Source organism: Nomascus leucogenys, chromosome 5, assembly GCF_006542625.1.
Source record: "Nomascus leucogenys isolate Asia chromosome 5, Asia_NLE_v1, whole genome shotgun sequence".
Lineage (NCBI taxonomy): Eukaryota > Metazoa > Chordata > Mammalia > Primates > Hylobatidae > Nomascus > Nomascus leucogenys.
The window spans coordinates 139,183,982-139,211,641 of NC_044385.1; the positions used below are offsets into that span (position 1 = coordinate 139,183,982).

At 59.1% G+C, this 27,660-nt stretch overlaps 1 protein-coding gene across 1 annotated transcript in view; it reads left to right on the top strand.

The window, feature by feature from the left end:
- Positions 1 to 27,660, top strand: part of MCF2L (MCF.2 cell line derived transforming sequence like) — a 100,675-nt gene that overhangs the window by 26,894 nt on the left and 46,121 nt on the right. Inside the window, exon 2 of the mRNA XM_030812471.1 lies at positions 20,523 to 20,606. Within this exon, the coding sequence (XP_030668331.1) occupies positions 20,523 to 20,606 (84 nt within the window). The remainder of the gene's footprint in view (positions 1 to 20,522; positions 20,607 to 27,660) is intronic.

The window sequence follows — 27,660 nt, forward strand, 5'->3', positions numbered from 1 at the left end:
CCCGCTGGTCAGGGATGTGGCTGCTCGAACAGCTGGGTTCGGTGACCAATGTGCGGAAAGCCGGGAAGCCTGCGGTGAGGCGGCGCGATGTCCTTCATCCCGGGGAGTAAATCCAGCCCCGAGGGTGGGGTATCCTCCCGGGCACACGCTCTCCTGCCTGGGGTCGCTGCTGCGGGCAGACATATGGGCCTCCCAAGCCGTCCCATCTGCACAGGTTGGGTGGAGTGAGTCGGAAAGGCCACCGAGGTTGGGGGCTGCAGAGCCAGCGGGCTGGGCTCAAACCCAGGCCTGCGCTTCCCCTGTTAGCCCAGGCAGCCCTCGACCTGTGTGTGGCTCGGTTTTATCGCCCAAAAAGGGGAACAACCGCAGCGTCCGTGTGCGCCCGGCTGCGGAGACTTCCCCAGGTTAGGCTCCATCCCCTCCATCCTGTCACCTTTCTGCACATGGTGCCACATCCTCTGACCTGCATGGCACTCACGTGTGTCTGCCCCTCCCATGTTCTCCTCTCCAGGATGCGGCTGTTGAGTGGCACACCGCTGTGTCGAGGCACTGTGCCGGTGCCCCGGGCTCACCTCGTTTTACAGACTTGCTCACAGAGGCTCAGGGCGTCTCTGAGGGCACAAAGCTCGTGTCAGCCAGCAGAATGGGGATGTAGACAGGGGCTCGCTCTCGAGCCTGTCCGCCTCCTGAACATGCCTGTTTGCTGAGCATATGATTAAGAGAAAGAAGGAAAGAAGGTCCGTTTGACAGTTTAGGGCAGCGCCCAGTATACCATCAGCACTAAGCTGTGTGACAGCTTAGGGCAGCATCCAGTATACAGTTGGTGCTCAGTACGTGTTGGCACTGCAACTGCTGTCCTTGCCGCTGTGTGAGCTGCTGCTGGGTGGCAGTGTCTCCGGGCTGCCACTTCTGCCCCAGGAGAGCTGAGGGGAGCTGGCGGCCGAGGTGGGGTCGGTGGTGGAGTGAGCCTGTGGCGTTATGGCTCCAAGGCCTGCTGGCCTGAAGTTACCCCCAGGATGTGCTGCCCCATGTGGGACCGTGTGGGATGCAGGGAGGAGTGTGGCTCTGGGGGTGGAGGTGGCGGGCTGCTGGCATCCTGTCACCGAACCCTCCTTCCACAGGAACGGGGGGATGAGTGGGAGAGCAGCGGGAGAGTCTGCCCTCTCCCCCAGACTCTTCTCTCCCTGTGGCATCAGAAGGGTGGGATCTGACTTACCAGGTGAGTGGGCAGGCATGGCCTGGAAGTCCGTTCAGTTCTGGGCACACCCACATGAACTGACATCCCCATGCCAAGCAGTGCCTGGGGGCCACCAGGGAGTGATGCCGGGTGCAGCCTTTACATTCAGCCGAAGCACAGTACAGCCCTGCCCTCACCCCACGCCAGGCTGACCTTCACCAGATCCGAGCCTGACGTCTTCTCCCCACGTAGTCCCGAGTTCCCCTCCCAGGGCTCCATTTAGAGACCTCCCCTTTTCCCTAAGCCACCAGATTCATGCAGTCTCCAAGGCTGGGCCAGCCCTCCTCATCTTCTAAGGATATCCTACATCACAAAGGTAAATGGCATTTAAAATAAAATGTAGGCCAGGCTTGGAGGCGTGCACCTGTAATCCCAGGAGACTAAGGCGGGAGGACCGCTTGAGCTCCGGAGATCAAGGCTCGAGGCTGCAGTGAGCCGAGATCGCACTATTCCACTCCAGCCTGGGTGACAGAGCGAGGCCTTGTCTAGAAAAAATAAGTAAAAGGCGTTGACTTTAGAGAGTTTTCGACAAAAGAATGGAAACGTTTCTGGTCCCTGCATCTAGCCAGCTGTAGTGACCCTGACACTCCAGGATGGGCCGTGCTGCCCCGGGCTGTGTGTGCAGCGGGGCTGGGACGGGCCAGGCTCGACCTGTGCTGTGATTTTCCACCCAGAACATCGCAAATGTTTCCCATCATGTGGAATGTCTGTTGGGGAAATGGTGTTCCAGAGTGTGCAGTGCCCCTCAGAGGCCCTGCGTCCCCTTCCGAGGCCCTGCGTCCCCTTCCGAGGCCCTGCGTCCCCCTCCGGAGGCCCTGCGTCCCCTCCCGAGGCCCTGCGTCCTCTCCCGAGGCCCTGCGTCCCCTTCCGAGGCCCTGCGTCCCCTTCTGAGGCCCTGCGTCCCCTTCCGAGGCCCTGGGTCCCCCTCAGAGGCCCTGCGTCCCCCCCCGAGGCCCTGTGTCCCCTCCCGAGGCCCTGCGTCCCCTCCCGAGGCCCTGCGTCCCCTTCAGAGGCCCTGCGTCCCCTCCCGAGGCCCTGCGTCCCCTTCAGAGGCCTGCGTCCCCCTCAGAGGCCCTGCGTCCCCTCCCGAGGCCCTGCGTCCCCTCCCGAGGCCCTGCATCCCCTTCCGAGGCCCTGCATCCCCTTCAGAGGCCCTGCATCCCCTTCCAAGGCCCTGCATCCCCATCTTTTCTCCATGGCATCCTGCGACCGTGCTCCTCGGGTGTGCCCCACGGGCCCAGGAATGCCCTTCTCGGATGCGCCCCATGGTCCCAAGACTGTTCTCCTCAGATGGGTTCATGGCCCAGAATGGCATCCAGGCTCCTGGTGAGCCCTGTGGGTGGAAACCTGGTGCCGCCCCCATCTCTCCTGAGTCCTGATGGCTGGCAGTGCCGCCCACGGTACCCGAACGGGGGCTGTGTTGTGTCGTCTGCGTCTGTGCATAGCCGAGCCCCTGCCTAGGATCCTCAGCTGCTTTCTCTGCCTTCGCCACCCCCATGAAACTCCTGCACAGATCTGGACGCGCCCTGGCAGCTGCTGGGCCGGTCCCGCCCTCGCTATCTCAGGTGGGGCCAGGCAGCTGCGGGAGCTGGGCCTGGGCGGGTGCTGCTGCCAGCCCTGGGCCACCCTCACCGGCACTGCTTTCCCAGCTGAGCGGCTGCTTCCCGTGAACGGAGGGACTCTGAGATCATCTCGTCCTCACGTCTCCATCTGGGGAGAGCAACTTCCCAGCTCAGCGGCAGACCCAGAGCCCCAAATTCCCATGGAGAGCCTCGGGTGAGTCTTGAGACCAAGACCACTGTGGGTCTGGCCCCGGAACACACACTGCCCTCTCTCCGCTGCACGGAACCCAGGCAACAGATGCCGTCTGCGCTTCCAGGTTTGCGATGGGGGTGCTGCTGACGCCCCTGCATAGGGTGGGAGCCGAGGAGCTGGCAGACAGACTCTCGGAGCAGTGTTACACAGGCAGCTCCTGCAGACACCTGTGTAGACGTCCACAGTTACCCGTAGCCGTGACCCCGTGCGTGGACAGCAGAGTGGGGGGCATGAGCGTCGCTGACCCTTGCCCCGAGTCCACTGTCCCTTCAGCCCCAGCCACCTGGTGAGCCGCGCCCTCTGCATCTGCTGCTACAGAGGTGTTTTATTTGACTTAAGGTTTAGCTGTTTGCTTTGTGCAGCAGGTCCCTCCCCACAGCCTGATGGCTCCAGACAGGGCTGACCAGGTTTGTAAAATGAAATTGTCCATCCGGGAGGAGGAGAAAGCAACCTCCCGTCCAGGTCGGCCACCCCACCCTCGTCCGTCACACCTGGTGCCGTCACTCCCACAGCTCCTGGGGGTGGGAAGCGATGGGTCGAGTTGCTGCTGGACACGGGCCCCAGGCCCCCCGGGCGTCCCCAAGGTTCAGGGACCAGCGTGATGACGCTCATTGTTCAGAGCTGCTGATCTGGGGCTGGCGTGTGTGGTTTCCTCTCCAGGCAGGGAGCACCTTCCTGTTTAACTGATCCGGACAGGGCAGGAGTGGGCTCTTGGCCAAGGTGCTGGGCCTGCCCGCAGCAGCAGCTGTCTGAAGCCGGCACGTCGGCTCTGTGCCCTGCAGGAGCCCATGTGTGCGGGGCTTTGTGTCGCACTTCAGTGAGGGCCCCAGGGTCCACTGGGTACCTGCTGGGCTCAAACTGCAGTGCCTGGGCCATTTTCCATCGTGTGTTCCGAGCCCCCATGCACAGCACAGCTCCTAGACACGGTCATTCATGTAATTTCTAGGCACATTTGTAAAGCACACACACAGATAAAAGGTAAGGGCCAAATACAGCATGAAGTCTCCTCACTGCTGTTCTTGGGAAGGCAAAACTTAAATGTGTAAAAAAGCTGGAAAACAGCATACCACATACAGCAACTAGAAACCCAGGGCCCTGGCATGTCAGGGAAGGGGGAGCTCAGAGCCAGGCCAAGCATGAGGAGGCTGTGAGCCACAGGCCTGGCTAGGGCTGTTGGGGAAATGGGCCGGGGACATTTCTGGAGGGTTCCGGAGGGTCCTGGAGGCCTCACCAAGGAGGCTGGAGTGATTGGTTACGTTATTCACGGAGCTGACTGGGCTCCCAGGATGGGTCTGAAATCACACCAAAGGGAAGCCTGCAAGAAATCACAAGAAATGTGCGTTCCTGGGGGACGGGATGTCCAAAATGTGTGTCCAAAATGTGCATCCCTGGGGGATGGCCATGTGTCTGGCATCAACTTGGCCTGGGCTTGGCTTCTCTACTGCACTGCCGATCCCGCGTGTGGGGTCGATTCTGTCCTGAGCCGGCTGGAGGCCTCTGCTGTGGGTGTGGTTTCACGTGCACTGTCTCTGGCTGAAGGTCCAGGTGTCTGGAACAGCTTTTATGAATCGGAAACTGGACAGAAACCAGCCCGAGGCCATGCGAGCTCCCACGGCCCTTGGAGGAAAGCTGTTTCCCGTCTCCAGCCAGAGAAGCTGCAGGGATGCCTTCGGCCGTGACTTGGTCAGCAGGGAGCTGGAACGGTCACGAGCTGTGGGTGGGGAGCCCTCAGTCTCCTGGACTGCGTGAGAAACGGGTGAGCAGCCGCGGCCACAGCGATGAGCCCGGGATGGTTTCCCGTGTGTGGTTCGGGCCACGTGTTCCGGCCTCTGATGGGCGTTACTGTGATCATCAGTGGCCCCCCACGGACATAGAGCAGGGCCAGCCCTCCCTGGAACAGGGCCATCGTGAGCCAGTCCCTCCTGAAGATGTCCAGGTCCTCCCCGGCTTGGGGCCAGACCGCCTGGGTCTGCCCTGTGGTGACTGTCGCGCGACCCCCTTGCTTGTTGAGCAAATCCGTGAGACTCCACTGTGTACCCTGAAGGAGCACGGCCTTTGCCCACCAGAAGCTTCAGTGTGACAAGACATCGGCGGCCAGGAGAGACGCACAGAAGAGGGGAGCAGCTGATTTCTCGGGGTCCTTGCATCTGTACCAGGGGCCCCTCCTTCCCCACACGACGCCCTCTCCTTAGAGGACAGCCTCTGGCACCGCTCACTGTCCCTCTGTTTAAAAACTGAGGCCCTTCTGTGAGAGCCTCCTGCTCAGAACACAGTCCTCTTCTTCGGCTGATCTTTGCTCACTCCATCTGCATTGGCCACTGTGCGGCTGCCTGAGACGTCCCAGCCCTCCGTGTCCTCCAGTGCTGGGAGCACTGAGGTAGGAGGTGGGCCTTGGGCCTCCGGGGTCTCTGCAGGCCTTGAGCACATTGTGGGAGAGGGGGTGTTTGGTACGTGTGTCCCAAGCCTGATGCCTCTGGGAGTGCTTTGCTGTTGGGGGTTGGAAGCTGGAGGTGAGGACGCATTGGACTGTGCTCAGCGGTCAGGGGACCCACCGTGTGGCACTGTGATCTGGTCCTGTGCCCCCGCCGGCTGATGATGTAGTAGTTGTGCCTGCAAAACATGCTTCGGACATTAGAGTCGGCCGGGAATGCAGACGCCAGCGGGCCCCAGAGCTGAGGCAGGGCCGAGGTGCAGGTGGCAGGTGCATCGGCTGGTTCCATGGTGATGGCATGAGGGGCCATGACACGGTGGCCTCCCCCGGGGCTCCTGTTCCAGGGAGAGCTCATCTGGGATGCATTCTGACAGCAGAAGGTAGGAACACAGAGATCCCAGACACAGGAGATCTGGGTCAATGTGCAGAGCCCAAACCTGCTGTGGCTCAGGGGGCAGCTCACACCGTGGGCACCAGCCAGCCCTAGGTCCAAACTTACAGGGAAGGATGGCTGGGCTGGGGAGGACATAAATAATTATGGATGGACATCACAGCCCCTCGGCGGTCGTGAGTGGGTGCAGAGGGGCTTATAGAAGCGACATTCCTGCCCCAGGGATGAGGCTGCCTCTCAGAGGACCCAGGTGTGGAGGAAACAGTGGCCCCTCTTAGGCATCCCTCCCCTAAGTGTGCGCAGGGTGGAGATGAGAGTCTTGGCCCGGGAGGAAGAGTGAGGTTCCAGACTTAGCTTTGGTGCTTGTCAGCGCAATCATGGCCACAAGAAAAGCCTCCATAGCTGATGTTCCCAGAGGCAGACCCTGGTGAGGCCACGCTTTCCTCTCCAGCAAGCGTTTGGACATGAGGGAGCCGAGGTTTCCAGAGGCAGGAGCCAGGTGTCTGGCATTCGGGGTCAGCCACCCCCAGAAGCCAGTGTTCCCAGCGGGAGAAGCTGAAGCCTGGAGGGCTGGCTGTGCTGTGCTAGGCACACACAGGGCAGGAGTCAGTGCACGTGAGGCTCTGCAGAGAGAGGCGCCAGAAGAGGCCGGGGTCCCACCCAAACCCAGTGCCCCTCCCAGGCCTTCTCGGCTCGAGCTGACTCCAGCACTGCCAAGTCAGTGTGTGATATTCTCAGGAGATCTGCGTTGGTCCCGTTAGCTCCTTGGGTTTTTCTGCTCAAACTCTGGGCCTGGACAAGTGGTCTCAGGTAACTTGGGAGCTCGTCAGGGACAGAACCTGACTTTGAACGAGCTCTTTGTGGGACTCCCACCCAGGGCAGCGGTTAGGAGCCCCCTCCTGGACTGCCAGTTTTCAAGTGTCGTATTTAACTATCCCCCTCCCGGCCCTGGAAAAGTAAAGAGAGGCAGCGGGGACCCTGCCTTCTGTGTTCTTGGTGCAGCGGTATTCTGAGAACGGCCCCTGCTCACACAGGTTTAAAATGAACTCAGTGACCACAGACGGATGAGAACAGCAGACACAGCTGCCTCCCGGGCACTCGAAGGCTCAACTCCCCACGGGCGTGTGTTGCCAGGGGCAGAAGGCTCGGCCCCCTGGGTCAGCATACTCTCCGGGCAGCTCATCCCTGCCAGCCCGGGTCCCTGCAGCCCTGGGGCTGGCTCAGGGGATGCGGACCTCGGCCCAGGTCCCCACAGCTGTGGGGCTGGCTCAGGGGACGGATCTCTGCTAAGCATGGCCCCTGCCAGCTCAGGTCCCTGCCACTCAGTGGATGGGACTTTGGCGGAGCGTGGGGCCCCTGCAGGGAGGGTCTAGACAAGCAACATCAGGAACCTGAAGCCTCCCCAGCCAGGGCTCAGCTGAAGCCAGGATCGCAACAGTTAAGCTGCCTGCAGCAGGATAAGTGAGCCGATGCTGCTCCTTAATCAGGGACATCGAATCGGAGACCCTGGGAGGAGCAGCCGGCTGGCTGCCCTGCAGAGGCCAGGTCTGCGCAGCAAACCCAGGAAGGTGTGGCATCCCCGCTCCGCGGCCAAGATGGTGCTGGTGCTGCGCCATCCTTTGTGTGCCTGGGAAGGGCGTTCCGGGAGCCGGGTCGGGGGCTCCTGACTCACACTGGGCAGCATGACAGTGAGCCGGCTGTCACTGCTGTGCCGGGACCTCTGGGCGCTGTGGCTGCTGCTGAAGGCTGGCGCAGGTGCGTGGGGCGCGGGTGGGTCCTCGCCTCCCTGGAAGGTGTTGTGGGGCGACTGTGCAGGGACGCAGGGCGGGGGTGGACGTTGCGGGCTCAGCCCTGTCCTCAGAGGCTGCTGCGGCAGGAGCCCGGGGCTGGGGGATGCCGGGGATGGATGTTGGGGCGGGCGCCTCCGAGACCACAGGAGCCCTGCTCCTTGGCAGGGAAGGTGTGTGCAGGCCTTGCCTGATGGATGGTTTAGGGCCATGGCCTTGGGGTCCCTGGTGAGCAGTGGGGCCACCTCTGCCCTTGGCCTGTGAGGGACCATCTGTGCTGGCCCCGGAAGGCTGGGATCACCTTTCCACTGGCTCCTTTGTTCGAGGTTTTTCATAGACAGGCTCTGTGGACAAATGAGGGCAGCGCCCACGTCTGGCTGGTGGAGGGGCTGCGGCTCCTCCTTGGAGGGGACACCCGGCCACTGCTGTCCCCACAGCGGGGCCACCTGTGGTGCAAGGCGTGACAAGCTGCCCTCTCTAGGCAAGCAGGACTTGGGAGGCCCCTGGCCAAGCCTGTGGACCCGGCTGGGCGGCCTCTGTGGTCTTAGGTTTGGGTGCGTTTGGTCTGGTCAGGGGTCAGGGGCTGTTGGTCCACACTGGGCCCATCCTGACAATTGGAGCTTTGGGGGAAGGTCCCTGGAGAAGGGGCCACGTGGGGAGGAAGCAGCCTGGGTTTTGTTGATGCTTTTCTAAGAATGGAGTACTCGTTTTCAAGAGATTTGTCCTAATTATATTTTCCAGTGGGTACTTATGCCAAGTATTGATGAATAATTCATAAAATAAGCATCTGTGAATTTTATTGAATCAGACCTTAACTATCAAAGGCAATGAATAAACATCTAAAGTTTCCAATTCTAAAGTAAAGAACTGGCTGGGTACAGCAGTTCGCGCCTGTAATCCCAGCACTTTGGGAGTCTGAGGCTAGAGGATCGCTTGAGCCCAGGAGTTTGGGACCAGCCTGGGCAACATAGCAAGACCTCATCTGTAAAAAAAAAAAAAAAAAAAAAATTTAATAGGCTGGGTGTGCTGGCGTGTGCCTGTAGTCCCAGCCACTTGGGAGGCTGAGAGGGGAGAATCATTTGAGCCCAGGAGGTCAAGGCTGCAATGAGGTATGATTGCACAACTGTACTGCAGCCTGGGTGAGGGCATGAGCAGGGGCAGGTGGCCGCCGCAGGTTATGGGATTGGCTGTGGAGCACCATGGAAGGCTCTGGGGTGAGCAGGGGCAGGGGCCCCCCCTGGGCTATGGGGTTGGCTGTGGAGCACCGTGGAAGGCTTCAGCATGCGTAGGGGCAGGTGGCCGCCCCATGTTATGGGGTTGGCTTTGGGGCACCGTGGAAGGCTCTGGCGTTAGCAGGGGCAGGTGGCCGCCCCAGGTTATGGGGTTGGCTCTGGGGCACCCTGGAAGGCTCCGGAGTGAGCAGGGGGCAGGTGGCTGCTTTAAGGGAGGTTGTGTCCCCTGGGTGCCCCCTGGTTTCGCACCCCTGATGCCCTGGCCACCCCATCCTGCAGTTCCCTCCTGAAAGACCAGGCAAAGCCAGGACCACCCTGGACAAGAGGAGGAATTGTCCTTCTGAGCCCTGACGGTTCCTTGATCAGCCCCGGGACCTGCCCCAGGCTCTGTTTCAGTGTCTCACTTCTTCTTAGGGTACATTGAAGAAGCACTGTCGGTGCCAGGGTCAGCCAGGGTCAGCCAGGCCTGTGTTCCTTACCGTGCCCCTCCTCACTCCTGCAGAGGCCTAGGGGCCTGGAATGAACTTGCCACCTGTGGGTGACCTTTCTCAGAAGGTAAATTGCAGTGTGGGGCAAGCCCCACTGGCCTCGGAGAGTCTGTCCTCAGGCCCACAGGGGGCCAGCTGGGGGAGGTGCAGAAGGACTGAGATGCTTGGACTCCACAGAGAGGTCACCGTGGTACAGTCCGGACTGTTGTTTTTAATTTTAAAGGAAAGAATTTGTTATGACGACTGTTCTCGTTCTCCTTTAGGCATTTTTAACATGTGTTCCAGGCAGACCAGGCCGTGGCCCTTCCCTCGTGGCTGGTGCAGGTCACGCCTCCCCCCGGCCCAGGGAGTAGGGAGGTTTGGCTCTGGCATGACCCTCTGGGGCACAAGTGTCCTCGGGGAGCTGGTCCCTACTGCATACAGGCCACCTGGCGTCACTCGGCAGAGGAGGACGGGGCACTGCCCTGCAGAGAAGCATCCGTCTGCCCGTCAGCGGGTGGTCCTCTTCACCTTGGTGGTCCTCTTCACCTTGGCCTCTTGTTGAGCCCACCTCCCACCCGCACAGCATCCTGCGCTGTAGCCAACACCACCTCCTCCGTGGACCTCAGTCTGCAGCCGCCGCTCCGTGTCTGCAGCTGGGGCCCTGGCCGGCCCCCATGGCGCAGTACTGGGGGGTTCCTCTGGGTCCCTGTAGCCTCCTAACATAACCTGGGGGCAGGAAGATCCCCCTGGGTCTGCTCACCTGGTGGGGGCAGCCATCACCAAAGCCGTCTGCCTGCATCACTGGCTGAATTGCAGCCATGGTCCCACAAGGAAGCCTTGTCTCAGCTTTACAGAGGAGGAGGAGGCCCAGAGAGAGAAAGCAACTGCCCAGAGTCACACAGCTCAGGGAGGTTGTGTTCAGGGTGAGGTCTGTGCCCCTGCAGGGCCAGTGAGTGTCTTTCCTGCGGCCGCTGCTGGCCCACATGTGTGGTGATGGACACGAAGCGCACGGACCACGCGTGTGTGCAGATGCTGCATGGGCTTCACGTTGGTGCCCGTTTCTCTCTGGACCTTACGAAGACGGGTTTGTGGAGGCACGGCAGCCCGTGCATGCTGTTGGTGGGCATGTAAATTGGTGCAGGTATCACGGAAAACAGTGGGGGTATGGAGGTTCCTCAAGAAATTGAAAAGAGCACTGTTGTTGGAGCCAGGAGTCCCCACTGTGGGTGGGTATCAGGGGAAAGGAGTGAGCGCGTTAAAGAGCTGCCCGCCCTCCGGAGCTCACCAGCCCAGACGTGGAATCGACTCCAGTGCCTGTTAGTGGATGGGCACGTAAAGACGACGTGGTGCACGCACAGTGGAGTGCTGTTGGGTTTTTGTTAAAAAGGAAATCCTGTTATTTGAGACAACACGGATGAGCCTGGAGGACGGTGCTGAGCAAAATCAGCCACAGGCAAAGCCGCGGCCTGCTGAGTAAAATCAGTTGCAGGCACAGAAAGGCAAAGCCACAGCCCCACTCGTGTGGGGTGTCAGAGACGCCGACAAGCACGGTGGCTACTGGGGGCTTGGGCGGGGAAGCCTGGGGAGATGCTGGCCAGAGGACACAGAGTTCCCGTTGTGCCGAATGAATGAAGTCTGGGGGTCTGTTTATGGTGGCCATGGGCTGTTCATGGTGACTGACTGTGGGCTGTTTATGGTGGCTGTGGTTGGTTTATGATGGCTGTGATCTGTTCGTGGTGGCTGTGGTGGTCTGTTTGTGGTGGCATGGGCTGTTCATGGTGGCTGTGGTTGGTTCGTGGTGGCTGTGGTTAGTCTGTGGTGGCTGTGGTCAGTTCGCGGTGGCTGTGATCTGTTCAAGGTGGCCGTGGCCTGTCTGTGGTGACTGTGGTTAACACTGTATTTGTACCTGAGGTTTGCTGGGAGTGGATGTTGAGTATTCTAACTGTAAAAGGAAATGGCAGCTGTGGGAGATGACAGTCAGTCACCAGTGAGTTTGGTGGTGGCTATGGTTTCACAACGTGAACTATATCAAAACAGCACGTGTGCACCTTAAATATATACAATTATTTTTCTCAATATAGCTGGAAAAAATAGCCAGAAGCTGTAAGCTCAGGAAGTGATGAGCCAGCCAAAGGCTCCATAGTGAACAGAGCTGAGGAAATGGGGCTGCTTAGCGAAAATCATCGGACTCCAAGCTCCCTGATGGCTCCAACATCTTCCGTGACTCTGGGCAGCTCCTGTGCAATGGGAGGCTGTGCCCTGCCATGTCCCCGCCTTCCTGCCCACAAGCCTGCCCTGTCCCAGCCATTGGCGTCTCACTCACCCATCAGCCTGGAAACAGACGCATGTCGGCACCCTCCCGGCCCCTCTGTGAGAGCCTCTCCGTAGCCTCGCTGTTGAGCCCGTGGCAGTGAAGGTCCCAGGCACTGGAGCAGACGGCGTGGGCTCAGTCCTGGCACTGCCCGCCCTACAGTCCTGGGCTGCTCACAGCTGAGCCTGACCTTGAATCCCCCGTCTTTAACATGAGGATGATGAGGCTTCGTGCTCCCTAGGTCCTTGTGAGGACTCACTCAATGCACTGGAGCCGGGTGTGAGTAGGAAACCTGTCTTTCTGGCCTGATCCTCCCCCCAGGAGCACAGGGTGGTCCTCATCTGAACCCCAAGGGGGCCTCCCCGGCAGGCCTTTTCTCCCTGGACCCCCAGCCATTCCAGGTGCAGCTGCCAGTGCGACCCCTCCTGCGGACAGAGGGTCTGTGTGAGGGCTCAGCTGCCTCTGAACAGGAAAGGCTCTAGAAGGCAGTGGCTGGGAGGGCAGGCGCACCCTGGGCGGCCTCCACGAGAGAAAGGGAGAGAGGCGTGCATCTCAGTGGGGGCTGGCGGGAGACCCTGAGGTATTCAAGACCCTCGGGTTTGGGCCCTATGGAAATGCTCCCTGCGGGTGCCACCAGCCCTGCCCACTCAGCAGTCACTTGAGAACGCCCTGAGCAGCTGGCCTGGGAGGCTGGGCCCGGACCCTCACATGTGCCGAGGCTTGGCTCAGTCCCCAAGGGCAGGCCCAGGTCTGTGGCGCGGTGTGGGGAGGCAGTGGAGCCGTGGGTACTGTGCAGCGGGTGGGGCTGTGACCGGAGGTGGCAGAGCCGGCAGCCAGCCCAGCCCTCAGGGGAGAGGGTGGCAGGGCCAGGGTCTCTGAACTCTGGAAGGACCCGTGTCCCTCATCTTGAAACCTGGCCTCCCGTGTCACTCAGACAGTGGCTCTCAGTCACTTTGGTCTCTGATCCCTTTGCCGCATGATTTTTAAGTTGTGCTAGCTCAGAAGCCATTGCGTGTATGGTGTGACTACCCCCTAGCCAGGGCATGAATGCAGCCAGGGCATGAATGCACGCAGATCCAGGCCCCGTGCAGAGCCCGCCAGGTGTGGGGTGGATGCTGAGGCCCACCTGGCTGAAACTGCACTCAGGCCATTTTTCTGATACCAGGAAACGTTCATAAAAATGCAAGCTGGTGAGCAGCCAAGTGCCCCACTTCATGACAGACCCTCCTGGTGCCCCTGGCTCAGTGTGACCTTGAAAACAGTGGGGGTCTAACCCCTGACCCCAGTGTCCACGTCACCTGGGAGCCTCACCTTGAGACCCCTGTATTATAGTTCTGAAATCACTTGAGTGGGCCGTGGCCACCGTGGAGCAGAGAGATAGGAAATACCTGCCAGAAGATCAAATTGCAATCCGTGTAATTTAAAGATCTCACTGGGCTGTGCTGGCGATTCTAGAGTGGGGCAGCCCTTCATTCCATGAGCTAGTGTAAGAGCTCCAGTGAAACACACAGTGCGGGGCCGGCTGTATGGACAGGGCTGAAGAAAGCAGAAACTGAGCGAACGTGATTCGGCGGCCTCAGCCACTGTCCTTTGTAAGCTTGGGGAGTCAGCGGGAGAAACGTGACCGACTGGCCACTTCAGGCGGCTCTGTGTCGTAAGGATCAGTTTCACGTTAGGTGATTGCCAGACTTACATCAAGCTTGAAGAAGCAGAAGATCCCTGCACACGCGTGTGGCCCAGACCAAGAGCTGTCACGTGACAAACTTTGTGCTTAAGTGGGTTTTTAGTACGTGTATCTTTTCTTTTTCTTTTTTTTTTTTTTTTGAGATGGAGTCTCGCTCTGTCACCTAGGCTAGAGTGCAGTGGCACAATCTCAGCTCACAGCAACATCCACCTCCCAGGTTCAAGAGATTCTCCAGCCTCAGCCCCCTGAGTACCTGGGACTACAGGCACCTGCCAACATGCCCAGCTAATTTTTGTATCTTTAGTAGGGAGGGGGTTTCACCATGTTGACCAGGCTGGTCTCGAACTCCTGACCTCAAGTGATTTGCCCACCTTGGCCTCCCAAAGTGTTGGCATTTATAGGTGTGAGCCACTGTGCCCGGCCAAGTACGTGTATCTTTTTGACAGTGTGAAGAATGTATTTAGGCTTGACTGTTTTAAAGCACCATAATGAATGTATAATTAAGTTATGGTAAAGTCTTAACCCTGTGTTACAGGGGAACGGTAATGTTGTGAGTGGCTGTGTCTCAGCCCCTGGACTCCAGCAGTCACCCTCATAGGAGTCCCACCTCTGCGGGCAGCTCAGAGCCTCCACATTTTTATATTTAATTCTCATGGTTAAATTCACTGCCGTAACTCATGGAATTAAGTCTTTTTAAAATCTAAGCAAACTGTCTTCAAGACAGAAAAAGTTGGGTAATTCTTCATCTATTTGAAGTGATGTTCTCTGGATGGGCTGTATCCTAAGTATGTATCAAAAGTGGAAATTCCGATCACTGTTCTGATTGTCCTTTTACATATTAAACAAGTTGAGAACAAGAACAACAAAAAGATGGACCTCCGTGACCACGCGGAGGAGGACAGAGCCTGGCCTGGTTGGAAGATTGGCCTCTCCTCTGTCCTGTTTTCTCCAAGGTCCGATAACAACTCAGTTTCCCTTGGTGCTTGGGGACTTCATTTTGATTTTCAGTCTGATCTGTTGGGGTCTAGGCAGGAGCTTGGTCCCAAACAACACACCCACGTGTGCTGATGACGCGCTCTAGGGGATTCTTACGCCCGCCTGCATCAGAGAACCCAGGGCTTGCGGGCGAGGCAGCGTGGAGAGCGGAGAGCGCAGCTCTGGAGACTGCACCCAGAGGAGATTGGCCAAGTGCGGATGTGCGTGCCCTCCCTGCCCGAGGCGCAAACCATCTCACTCCAAAGGGCGTCCGGAGGGTTCTGTGGGGCGGCTGTGCACTGACACCTGCCCCCCACGTGGGAGTCCGCCGGCTCCTGACCCTTGCGGGTTGGTTTTGCGGGTCTGAGATGACACCCCCGTGGTCGGAGCAGCATTTCCCTGATCACCACTCCTGTTGACCATCTTTTCTGGCAGGGCCTTTTATTTTAAAATGTATAAAGGTTAAGCTTTCTGAGATGAGAAAAAGAATAGTGAACCATGTGATTTAAGTCACTGTGTATGTGACATGAAATATTTATACCTAACCCACTAGCAAATGGCTCGTTAAAAATATTTGAGATTTAATGTAAGTGAGAATTCTGCCAACCAAGTCAGGATAAACCTTAAATATCGGGAATGCAAAATCAAACGGATCCTTTAACACACATCACAAACAGAGGTGTGGACACCCCTTTTGTCCCAATGGCAGGGATGGGGCACTGACCCCCAGGGTATCCTGGTCCTCTCTGACCCACGGTGTCAGGAGCTTGTCTGGAGGGGACGGGACGCTGGCCTCCTGGGGTGTCCTTATCTGAAGGCTGTGGTTTCAAGCATCCTCCTTACTGAATTTAGACTTTGTTCCGATTTTGTGGCCTGCGTTTCTTCTTACTGCCCTGCTGTGCAGCCCTGCTCTTCCTGGATTTGGAGATCCTCATGGATGGGCTTGGGGAAGGCCTCCGGCCGGACGATCTGGTGACGTAATCCCATCTGACGCTCAGCCTTGGACTTTGAAAAGGCACGACTGTCCCGTCTGATGGACAGGATGCAGAAGCCTTTGGGAATGGGCTTTTTGCCAGAATAAATAAAAGAAGGCAATTGGCAAAAGACGGACTGTGCCCCATGGCCCCAGGCTGCTGTATGGAGTGCCTTGTCCTCTCCTCTGCCCACGGTCACCAGTGAGCACCAGGGACGGGGTTTCCTGCTGCACTTGGGCCTCTTCCTGCTGCCAGGAGCTGCCTTGCTGCCTCCACCTCACCGAGACAGGGTTTCCAGGGCCCTACCCAGCTCCACCTGTGACGGTGCACCCCCCTGCCGCCACCCCCACCGTGAGAGGATTTCCAGGGCCCACCCAGCTCCCATCCCCGTCTCCTGCATTCTCTCTGCTGCTTTCGAGGTCACCCTGGGCTGGAAGGGGTGCCTGGAACGCTGCTCAGATGTCTTGGCCGCCCTCCCACCCCCCACACCCCACTCCTGGTTTTCAGGATGAAATTGTCCTCAAATAAAGCAAGCTTTTGAGTCAGCTTGCAAGAGGAAGGAAGTTTGCTTAGTCGTCTGGTTTTGTTGGAACAGAAATCTAAAGATAGACACATGGTCCCCCTCCCTGGACTGCCATTGCCAGGACCCTGTTTCTGTGAGGAAAACTCGGTGGTGGGGCCTCACCTGTGTATCAGGTGAGCCAAGGGCACCTCTGCCCTTCCCACGCTTGGGAAATACGTCGTCCCCATAGTGGCCAGAAGAGATCGGCCCTCCCAGGTGGGGCTGCTGTGGTTGGTGCTGGGGACGGGCAGGGGCAGGCCTGGCCACCCCCTCGTTGGCCCCACCTGCTGCCTCTGGCTGCATGGCAGGGGAATGGATGGGGCAGCCTCTGCCCGGCCTCAGACGTGAGGCCCTAACCCTCCCCTCTCAGACCCACCTCCGAGCAATGGGGTCATCACTGGGGAGTTGGTTGGGGCAGGGCTCAGTGGGGCAGCTGAGCCTGGCCTGGCCTTGGGTGGCAAAGACGGGTCAGGGGCCCACCACCTCCCAGACATCCGATGGCACGGAGCCGCATAGAGGCCACACTCGCTTGCCTGCATCTCTTCCGGGGACCTGTCTCCTGAACTGAGTGGCCACCATTGTTCTTCTGTGCGCTTCTTAGTCTTATGGCTGCAAAATTAAGCAGACTGGAACTTTTAAAGAAACTATGATCATAAAGGGCAGATTTTCCCATCATTCTTGAGTGGGTTCAAAAAATCAAGAAGAAGGAAAACTTACACACATAAACGGAAGAAACGCCCAGCGCCCTGAAAATCCCAGGGCCCTGCCTGCAGAAGGCCTCCATGAAGAATGGGAGAAGGCCAACACTCTGATGTGGGTCAGAGAGCATCCACAGGCCTCTTTAGGTTCACAGCGTGGCCAGTGACCACTTCAGATGTAGTGATATTTTAGAGTTTATTTGTATGAGCTTAGCTGTGTGCAGTTTCTGATCACACACAGGGGGAACCCTGCTTTTCAAACCCAAAATGAGGCATTTAATCTGAGGGACAATATTTAGAGTTTGTCCTGGCCCAGAGAGTCCAGAGGCACTGGCGGCTGCCAGCAGGTAGACACTGCAGTGCAGATAGTGGACAGGTGGTGTGGACGGTGAACAGGTGGTGTGGATGGTGGACAGACGGTGTGGATGGTGGACAGGCGGTACGGATGGTGGACACTGCAGTGCAGATGATGGACAGGCGGTGTGGACAGTGGACAGGCGGTGTGGATGGTGGACAGGCGGTGTGGATGGTGGACAGGCAGTGTGGATGGTGGACAGACGGTGTGGACGATGGACAGGTGGTGTGGATGGTGGGCGGGCGGTGTGGATGGTGGACAGGCGGTGTGGATGGTGGACAGGCAGTGTGGACGGTGGACAGACGGTGTGGACGGTGGACAGACGGTGTGGACGATGGACAGGTGGTGTGGATGGTGGGCAGGTGGTGTGGATGGTGGACAGGCGGTGTGGACGGTGGACAGACGGTGTGGACGATGGACAGGCGGTGTGGATGGCGGACAGGCAGTGTGGATGGTGGACAGGCGGTATGGACGGTGGACACTGCAGTGCAGATGATGGACAGGCGATGTGGATGGTGGACAGGCAGTGTGGATGGTGGACACTGCGATGTGGATGGTGGACACTGCGATGCGGACAGTGGACAGGCGGTGTGGACGGTGGACAGGTGGTGTGGACAGTGGACGCTGCAGTGCAGATGATGGACAGGCGGTGTGGACGGTGGACACTGTGATGAGGACAGTGGACACTGCAATGCGGATGGTGGACAGGCAGTGTGGATGGTGGACACTGCGATGCAGATGGTGGACACTGTGATGCAGACAGTGGACAGGCGGTGTGGACGGTGGACACTGCAGTGCAGATGATGGACAGGTGGTGTGGACGGTGGACAGGTGGTGTGGATGGTGGACAGGTGGTGTGGATGGTGGACACTGCAGTGCGGATGATGGACAGGCAGTGTGGACGGTGGACAGGCAGTGTGGATGGTGGACAGGCGGTGTGGACGGTGGACACTGCAGTGCAGATGATGGACAGGCGGTGTGGATGGTGGACACTGCAGTGCAGATGGTGGACAGGCGGTGTGGACGGTGGACAGGCAGTGTGGACGGTGGACACTGCAGTGCAGATGGTGGACAGGCATTGCTTTGCCCCCCATGGGCCTGTGATGCCCAGAGAGTGGGAACCCACCTGTGAGGGGTTGGGGCCTTGGCACTGGATTCCACAGGATGCTCTGGGAAGGCACCCCCTCCCTTCCTCCGCTACGTTAGCAGGGGCAGCTGCTGGGCCAGACCCTGTGGAGAGGGTAGGGAACCCGGGCATGGTCCCTGCAGCTTTGAGTGGGGTCTTGCGGGCGCCCATGGAGAGTGCAGGCTGCCGTGAGGGGCTCTGCCTGGCAAGGAGGTGGAGAAAGGCCTCTCTGAGGTGGCATCTCAATAGGAAATTGAGTGGGGTCAGACTGGCCACAAGAGGAGCAGCCGAGCAAGGGCCGCAGGCCCGGACCTCGCCCATCCGAGGAACTCTGAGTGTGTGGCAGCCCCTGGAGGGGTGGACGAGGAGGCTACAGTGGGCAGCCTGTGCCAGAGGCAGCTTCACACCTACATGCACCACTCTCTCAGAACGTGGAGGGACAGCAGGCGGTGTCCCTCCATCTCTAACACACAGGAAAGACATCTGCTGTCAGCAGGGCCCCAGAGCAGGCGCCGGTGAGGTCCAGAGCCAGGTCAGGAACGCCCGGGCTCATAGGGAACAGGCCAAACACGCTGCCTCTCAGAGCTGCCAGAATGGAGTCAGGGAGTCATGGTGGAAGTGTCCACATCGATGCCGTCTGGAAGTTGCGTCTGGAAGTTGAGGTGCGGAGAGGGAGCCACAGACATGGGTTGATGCTTCCCCATTTGTGGCCCTAGTGAGCCTGGGTCGCCAGCATCCTGCAGCCATCACCGACCTTGGCACCCCCCCTGTCCAAACCATCCGCCCCGTGATGAACCTGCCAGCTCACAGTATCCACAGTCTTTTTTGTAGCCCCCAGAGTTTCTCAAAACTCCAGGGAGACCCTTCCCCTGTGCTCCGTGTCAGCGATGTGCTTCTCCTGGGGTGAACAGGTGTTGGATTTGAAGATGGTGCCTCCTGGTTTCCGCTCAGGTTACAGTCGCTCCTGGTGAGAGAGAAAAACTTACTGTAAAATCTGAACGTCCAACTGCACAGTCTAGGCTGCCATTGGCCTCACCAGACACACATTCCAGAGAGGTGTGTGCCAGTGGAAGTCACCTTGCCAGGAGCATAAAATAGTATTTCACGCTTTACTGCTTGACTGTTTCTTTCTCCCACAAAAGAAGCCATCGCTGAGACGTGGTTGCGTACTGGGAATGGATCTGTGCCCTGAGCTCGCCCTGCAAGGCTCTGCGGAAGGGCCTTGACATCTGCTTGGCTCTGGCAGGTCCCGTGACACCGTGGCCCCGCCGCTTCCCCCCCAACACCAGGGTTGTCTCTGGCTCGGAGGCAAAGTAGTCCCGCAGCTGGCAGGGCCGCAGCCAGCACGGCCCAGGAGGGGCCCCTTTGTGTTCCACTGCGTCCCATGTTTACACTTGTTTGTCTGCAAGACTGGAAGAGCAAGATTTAAGTCTGATGCCAGGTAGATATTATCTTGCAGCCTCCGCTGGGAATTTCCAGGTACAAACACCTCTGTCCCATATCTTCAGGCTGTTAGTGGCCTGGGTCCTCAGGTGTGGAAAAATTGAGCGTTTAAGCCATTCTCAGGTCATCAGCATGAGTCCTGCATCTTTTAGAGAGAAATTGTGTGGATGTTTAAGATATGATGAGAGCATTGGCCAGAAATTGTGTCTGCTCCGTGGTCAGTGGTCAGTGTCCCCCAGGCACAGTGGCCTGGCAGCCGCTCTGTGGCGGAGACCACCAGCCTGTCAGTCCACACAGCTTTCCCTGGAGGATCTTGCTGGCCCCATGCTCCTAGCTGGTGCTAACCATGTGCTCCCAGCTGGTGCTGGCCCTGTGCTCCCCCCATGCTTCCAGCCAGTGCTGGCCCGGTGGCTGCAGGTGCTGCAGTGCGTCCAGACCCATCTGGAAACTGCTGGGTGGGGGGATGGGTGCGGGGGTCGACCCTGCTGTTGCCATCCTGCATTTGTGTCTGTCTAATGGTGAGACCAGGGCTGTGGCACAGACCCCCAAGGGTCCCCTGTGTGCGGAGGCAGTGGCCCATTCCGTGGCCAAGTTTTCCTCACGGGCCACAAGTTACTGCACCTGCAACAGGCGCGGGGCAGGGGTCGCCTGAACATCTTCCCCGATGTGGGTGGGACTCAGACCAAAGCGTATTTATCCGAGGAGCCAGAACCGAGCCCTTTCCCACTGCTCCCCCGCCTCCCCGCTGCGCAGGTCTCTCTGTCCCTCCCTCTCTCTGTCTCTCAATCCCTCTCTCTGAACCTCTTATACCACACTTTCAAAATTGATGGTGAATCACTCAACACACAGCTTTTGTGTGCTGAGAAACAAAGGCCTCCACGTATTGGAAACTGAAAAGCCTTTTTCCAGCCACGTGACGCCGCTCCTGTAGGTGCCTGTGGATGTGCCAGCTCCGCGTGGGATCGGGTGGGCACTTGCAGGGCGAGGCAGCTTCCTGGGACTGACACGTGCCGTCTGCTCTTTCCGTGCAGATGAAATCATGCACCAGGACATCGTCCCGCTCTGTGCTGCCGACATCCAGGACCAGCTGAAGAAGCGCTTTGCTTACCTGTCCGGTGAGTTCCAGAAGCCGGGATGGTGTGGAGAGGGAGGGGTCTGGGGCCGGGTGTGGGCTGAGCAGCCCCCATGGCCTGGCCTGGGCTGGAGCTGGGAAGGGTCATGTGAGAGGCTATGTATTCACTGCCTTGGGTCTGACCTGTGACCTGGCGGCTCTCCCCATCTCTGTGAAGTGGGCAGCTCCATGCCAGTTGGCACAGGGCCACTGGGAGGGGGTGGGCGGAGGAGGGTCAGGGTCCCCAGGGGATGTGACCTGGGCACCCCTGACGGCAGCCTCCAGGGACAGATGGAGTGGTGTGTGGGTGGCCGAGCCCATGGGCCTCAGTGAACCCCCAGTTCCTGCTGCATCTGGGCACCTCCCAGGCCACGCCTCTGTCCACTTTGGCCTCCAGCCCTGGGTCTGGCACACCTGTGGAGGTGGTGCCTGCAGCCATGGGGACATAGTGAGGCTCCCAGCACCCCTGTGTGGGTGCAGCAAGGGCACCTGCAGTGGCCCCGAGCTGTGCAGATGCCGTTCTTATGTGAACAAATCTGCCCAACAGGACCCGTCAGGAAAAAAAACCATGCACATGTGTGCCCACCCTGGGCCATCAGGGTGCCCCGATGCCGAGGAGGGTGCCCCGATGCCGAGGAGGGCACCCTGGACCATCAGGGTGCCCCGATGCCAAGGAGGGTGCCCCAGTGCCGAGGAGGATGCCCTGGGCCATCAGGGTGCCCCGATGCTGAGGAGGGTGCCCCAATGCTGAGGAGAGTGCCCTGATACCGAGGAGGGTGCCCCGATGCCGAGGAGGGTGCCCCAGTGCTGAGGAGGGTGCCCTGATACCGAGGAGGGTGCCCTGATGCCGAGGAGGGTGCCCCGATGCGAGGAGGGTGCCCTGATGCCAAGGAAGGTGCCCCGATGCCGAGGACGCAGTGCTCTTGAGAGCTCAGCCTCTGCCCCTCTGCATTCCCATCAGCATCCTGGCCCCCAATCCATGGCTGGCACGGTGGGGCATCCATCCCGCACCTGCACCTACAGAGCCAGCCGGCACCCCAGGCCAGGCCTTGGGGTCTGAGGGAGGCTGACTGCGAGGTGCAGCTGGTGAGTTTTCTGAGACCAGAATCGAAGAGACAGCCAGCAACACGATGGCCAGAGGAGGAGGAGACCTGTGCAGTGACTCGGCCCCGGCTTCCCATGGCCAAGCGGCCCAGGACGGGGAAGGAGAGAAAGCAGGGGGTCTCTGGAGAACGGAAAACTCCCAGGGGACAAGGGCTCCAATGCCCTGTGTTGGGGACCAGGCGTGGCGATGACTCAGGAGAGGCGCCGTGGTTTCTGCCGGTTCCTCCTGCATCCCCAGCCTCTCCCCACCCCTTTCACAACCCCAAAGAGGCTCACAGCTTTGCCACCAGGAGGGCCCCGACCTGGGCCTCCAGCCTTGACCTTCCTCCAGTTGCCAGGCAGTGCCCCCACCCCAGCGGTGCCTGGGAGGGCAGAGTCCCAGGACGGCCCCAGCCACCCACCTTTTCTCAATCGTTCCTCAGACGCCAGCCCAGGAGCTCTGTGGGGGGATTTTGCAGAATTTAAGGCCCCAAATCTGCTAACTTTAAGATCTTCCTTGGTGGGCCTGACCCAATCAGCTAAGCCCTTAGAAGAGATGGGGCTCTTCCTGGCATGAGAGATCCCAGGTGCAAGAGGGATTTGACACGGGGGGTTCTCTGTGTGGCCCTGAAGGAGGCAGAGGCCACGTGACCAGGACAAGAGCCACCCCACGGGCAGCCGCTAGGAACCCAGGGCCTCAACACTGCAGCTGGGGGCAGAGCTCTGCCAAGCCCCTGGGGGAGCTGGAGAGACTGGGCTCAGATCACAGCCCGGCAACCCCTCCACGTGGGCCCAGAGACCCTGAGCAGAGACCCGCAAGCTGATAAGTGCCTGAGCGTCCATGGTCTTGGGAACCACACCAAAGCCTCCGTCGGCTCCTCTCCCTCCTGGAATATAAGCTGGAGTCCCCTGTGGTACTGCTGTCCCCGCCTCGTCTCCTGCCCACCCCCTGGAGGCAGGCTGCCTCCCCATCCCCCTGCCTCCCGCCAACCTCGGGGCCTTTGCATAGCAGGCCCTCTCCGTGCAGGGAATTTCTTCTGCAGGGCTCGTGGCTGGCCCGGCCCCTCAGGCCCTTGCTTAGAGGCACGCCCTCTGCCATGCCCTCTCCCGCCTCACCTGCGCTCTGCTCTGCCCACTTCGTCACACCACCTCGCGTCCTCCCGTGTGTGGCGTGGGTCCCTCCTGAGGGCTGGGCTTGTTCACGGCTGCCTCCCGGCTTCTAGAGGTGCACCCAGCCTCAGGGCCATGTACTGAGGGCTCGACCATGGGCCCATCTGGGGTGGGACCCTGGGCATGCCACGCTGTTCTCAGGATCCAGGTCGTAGCAGCAGTACCACGTCTGAGACGGATCAGTGTCGGCTGGCGCTTCTGCAGATGTGCGCGGATTTGGATGAAGTCTGTGGCAGCCTCGGGTGTGTGGGTCTCCAATCGCCCCATCCCCTCCTCACCGCGTCCAGCACAGATGTGTCCTGAGGCTGCGCCTGTACTCCGAGTTCCTGCCATGAAGCCCCCTTCTGTGTCCTCATGACAAAGGCCATGCACTGGGGAACCGAAACAACTGGGGCTCGTCTCTCAGGTTCTGTGGGGCTGTGTCCCTTCCCGAGGCTCCTCCTGCTTCGGGGACGCAGGTGTTCCTTGGTGTCCCTTGGCGTCTTCATGCAGCCGCCTCACCCGTATGTCGGCATCTCCTCTTCTGCCTCAAAGCCCCTCTGCCTTTCTCCCAGGACGCCCGTCACGAGATTTAGGGCCCCCCGTGAAATCCATTATGGTCTCATTCTGAAAACTTTGTTACCTCTGCTGCAAAGACTTTTCCAAACAAAGTCACATTTACAGGCTTCTGGGACAGGGAGTGGACGTGCCTTTCAGGGGCCGCCTTGCACTCAGGGTAAATCTGGCTCAGAGGTTTGCTGTCTTGACAGCTGCCCCCAAGTGGGGCTCCCCTCCCGCCCCAGCATCACCCATGGGACTCGCTCTCCCTGTCTCGCTCCATTGAAGGAAACACAGACTCCCCCGCCCGCCACTCCTGCACATTGACCACTGTGGCGCTGGGGCCCAGCTGGGTGAGGCCCCTTCATGGTGGCTGGAGCCCACAGGTCGATGCTGCAGCCTGTTCCGTGGACTTTTGCTTAATTTCCTGGTCTTTGGATGCCTAGAATGGCTTCCATGAAGGGCCAGAGCAAAAAACTAAAGATGTCAGGAAGGAGCGGCTCCGAATTTTCCCTTTCAAGAGGAGACCGCGTTTCTTTCCAATTGCCCTGCTGATTCCCCTCCCTGCGGACGTTCGCACCAGCCCTGTGCTGTCTGCCGTGGAGCCAGGGCTGCCCCTGTGACATGTGTGGTCCCCTCTCTTCTGCCTCCGTTGTCTGTAGACGCACAGGTGCCACGCAGAACCCTACAGCTCTGTCCAGGTCCTGGATCCAAATGAGGCAGCTTTTGAAAGGCGGCCAAGCAAGGGCTGTGTAAACCTCGGGGGCTCCAGACTCCTGTGTACGTTGCCGCCCGAAGTCAGGACGAGCTGCGGAAATCACACCTGGACTCTGTCTGTCATCCGCAGACAGCAGCTCCCAGTTCAGCCTGTGTCCCTCGTAATCCACGCCCTCTACTCACAGTGACATCTGCCCCAAAAGCCCTTCGCTTGACCCTGAAGCTATGAGACCTGCCAGCCTACTGTCCCCTCTCGTTTTCTGAGATTTGAGGAACAAGGAATTGGGTGTAAAATCAGGAAATATCCTACATGTAAATTCTTGATTATTCTTGTCCTTCCAGGCAGAGCTGCCTCCCGTGAGTCAGCCGCTTGACTCTTTCTTACCGAAGGCTGAGGGTTGGGGGGTTGCGTGGGTGCTCCAAACCCAGAGGCAATGGCGCGTCTCCTGGCGTGGCGGTCGGAGCAGGCCCCGAGGAGGTCGTGGGCTCAGAACTCAGTCCTCGTGTCATCCTAGAAAAGATGCTTCAACTTGCCGACCATCAGCAAGAGCTAAAAACGGGGCAGGAGAATTTACCACTGACGAACTTACGATCTGAAGTGAAAAACGCTGAGAACAGACTTGCCACCGGTGAAAACCACGAAGCCGAAATGGAGGCCATGCCCGGAACGCAGAGGCCGCCAGCACTGTGTGTCTCACTCCCTGTCGCGGACAGCGGCCCCCCTCCCACTGCCCAGGTGGCTCTTGGGAATTTCGTTTTGCTTTTACGGGAATGTGGCATGGTCAGAGGCAGCCATCAGCCATCCAGGGACCTGGATTTGACAGGATTGTTCCATCCCTCGTCCAGGCAGCCTCAGGTGTGTGGAGACAGGTCAGACTTAGGAGACCCTCCCCCTGGCCTGTGTTCTCCTCCCGGGAAGAACGCTGGAGACCTTCGTCTCCTCTCCTTTCCTCACCTTCCCCAAGCGCTCGCTGGACAAGCCCCCTCCTGCCTTGCCCCTTCCCCCACCCCATTTCGGTTTTGGTCCCAGCTTACGTCTCGTCCTAAGGATTAAGTGTTTATGCAGCTGAGCCGCACTTCTCAGGTGAGCTGTGGGGCTCCAGCGTGGCACCTGCCTGGGCAGCCCTGAGAGAGGGATTCGAAGTGGGGAAGGACCTGGAATCTTCCTGGCACATGGTCTGAGGCTGCAGCCACTAGATCCCTAGCGCAGTCTACACTCACCAAGGCCCGACGGCTGCTCCAGCCTGTGAGGACCCATCCGATCCTGCACTCCCTGAGGCCGACGGCTTTTTGACACCCAGGCTTCAGCCACAGACAGACAGACGTTCCCTGCCCGTGGGGTTTTGCCCTTGCTGGAGAGAAACAGAAATGGACAGAAGGTCACTGGGGTGGCCCTGGGTGTTCTGCGGAGAATCAAAGTCATGAGACGGAGACAGAAATCCCGTTAGGTTTGGGCGGAGTCGCGTATGCTCCTTTCTGGACCTGCTTCAGGGAATCCGATGGTTGCAGGACCTCAAACCAGTCGCTATGGGATACATGTGTCCCTCCAAATTCAGATGTTGAAACCCTAACCCCGGAGGTGATGTTTGGGGAGGTGAGGCCTTTGGGAGGAGATCAGGTCATGAAGGTGAAGCTCCCAGGTGGGATCAGTGCCTTTATAAGGGGCTGAAGAGACCAGACCTCCTTCCGCAGCGTGGCCATGCCTCAGGGAGGCCTCTGAATGGGGAAGCCAACGTCACCAGACACCAAGTCTATGGGCGCCTTGATCTTGGACTTACCTGGCCAGAGCTGTGAGATCAATTTCTGTTGTTTGGGCCTCCCGGCCTATGGTGGTTTGTTATGGCCGCCCAGACAGACCAACAACAACCTGTGTGAAAATGTGAGCCATAAACGAGTGGTGTTGACAAAGGCATCCTGTCCAGGTAGGAGTTCCGTGTGGCTAAGCAGTGTCTAGTTTCAGACTGTGATGCCTTCTTGATGTCATTTCCACACTGGCAGGAGGAAGTTTTTATTTAGCTCTTATTTTAAGATTTTTCTACCCGACAGCTAACTTAGGATACAGATGTCATAGTAAATTAACCACAGGAATGCTTTCATTCCTAAGCAGCTCATGCCGGTGAGTTTCTAAAGCCATGTTTGGGCCAATGCATCATACAAGAGGGTGTCCCTAAGACACAGCATGTCCATGGAGAAAACAAAGGACACACGTGTGAGTCCTTGGTCACCCAGCTTGGCCGTCACACACGCCTCCTGCCCAGGATGTGTGCGCGTGTGTGTATCTACCCGTGTGTCTCAGCTCAGGCTGCTTGCTGTGTCTGAGTGGTTTAAGCCACAGGAGTTTATTTCTCTTGGTTCTGGGGCAGGAAGTCCCGGATGAAGGCACCGGCAGATGTGCTGCCTGGTGAGGGCTCACTTCCTGATTTACAGACTGCCACCTTCTCACTGTCCTCATGTGGCCAGGCGAGCGGAGCACGCCCACAGAATCCCATTCAGGGGATCCCCACTCCAGTTACTAGGCCGGGTACAGATGCAGAAGTACAGCCTGTTCTTGGTGCCATTGGCCCCGGGTCCTGGCACTGCCCACCTGGGTGGGGAGGTTTCTCCAGAGAGGGGCTGTGCCCCCAGCTCCGCATCCAGCGGTGTTTTGCTGCCTCATAACCTGCAGGTACTGGGAGCTTTGGCACCTGCTTTTCAATCTCAGTGGACAGACTGGGATTTCCACTCCTGACTTGGGAAGAAAGAACAGGGTCTTTGCTTTCCATTGAGGCTGCGGTGGAGCACAGAGAGTTCGGAGATACCCAGGGTAGTAGCAGCTTGAGACCAGCACCAGCTACCAACTGAACCAGGCTGTGCGGCCCAGGTCAGGCCCCCGGGCTATTTCAGCTTCGGGTCACCTGGCCCCCATCCTCTCCCCTGGGCAGCTGGAGGCTCCCAGGCCTTCCTGTGGATAGCTCCTGCCCGAAGGCTGCCCTGCTGACTGCACCCTCAACCCTGTGGCTCAGGCTGGCCTCTGGGGGTCCCCGGTCTCTGTGGTTCCAGTGAGGCAGCAGCTCCCAGATGCCACCTCCATGCTGTGGGTGGGCCAGCCAGTGCTGAGAGGGAGCCACTGCCCACCTCTGTGTCCACCATCCACTCCAAGCTCCCAGGCTGCCTCCACGTTTGGGCATGAGGAGATCTCGTTGCATCTGCTCCTCTTCCTAGCTGGGCCCTCCACAGCCAGTGTCTGCCAAGGAGCAGCTTCTCCCTCCCACCCACCCCCGCCGGCCAGGGGTCCTCATGCCATGGCCCACGCCCATTTGCACAGGGACGCAGGGGGTCTCACACACAGGCAGGGTCCGCCCCCAGCTGCCGTCGGCGTCACTGCACACACATAGGCTTCTGGGCAGTGCTGGAAGCTTCTGGCCCCTGAACGTTTCCCCCTAGGCCCTGTTTCAGGGAAAGGAAAGGCAGGCACAGGCTGCGACCGTTTCCACGATCCACCTTGTAGCTGGGGCGTGCGGCTCGCCTCGCCTTGTCCCAGCAGAACACTCTTACCTTTAATGGCGACTGAA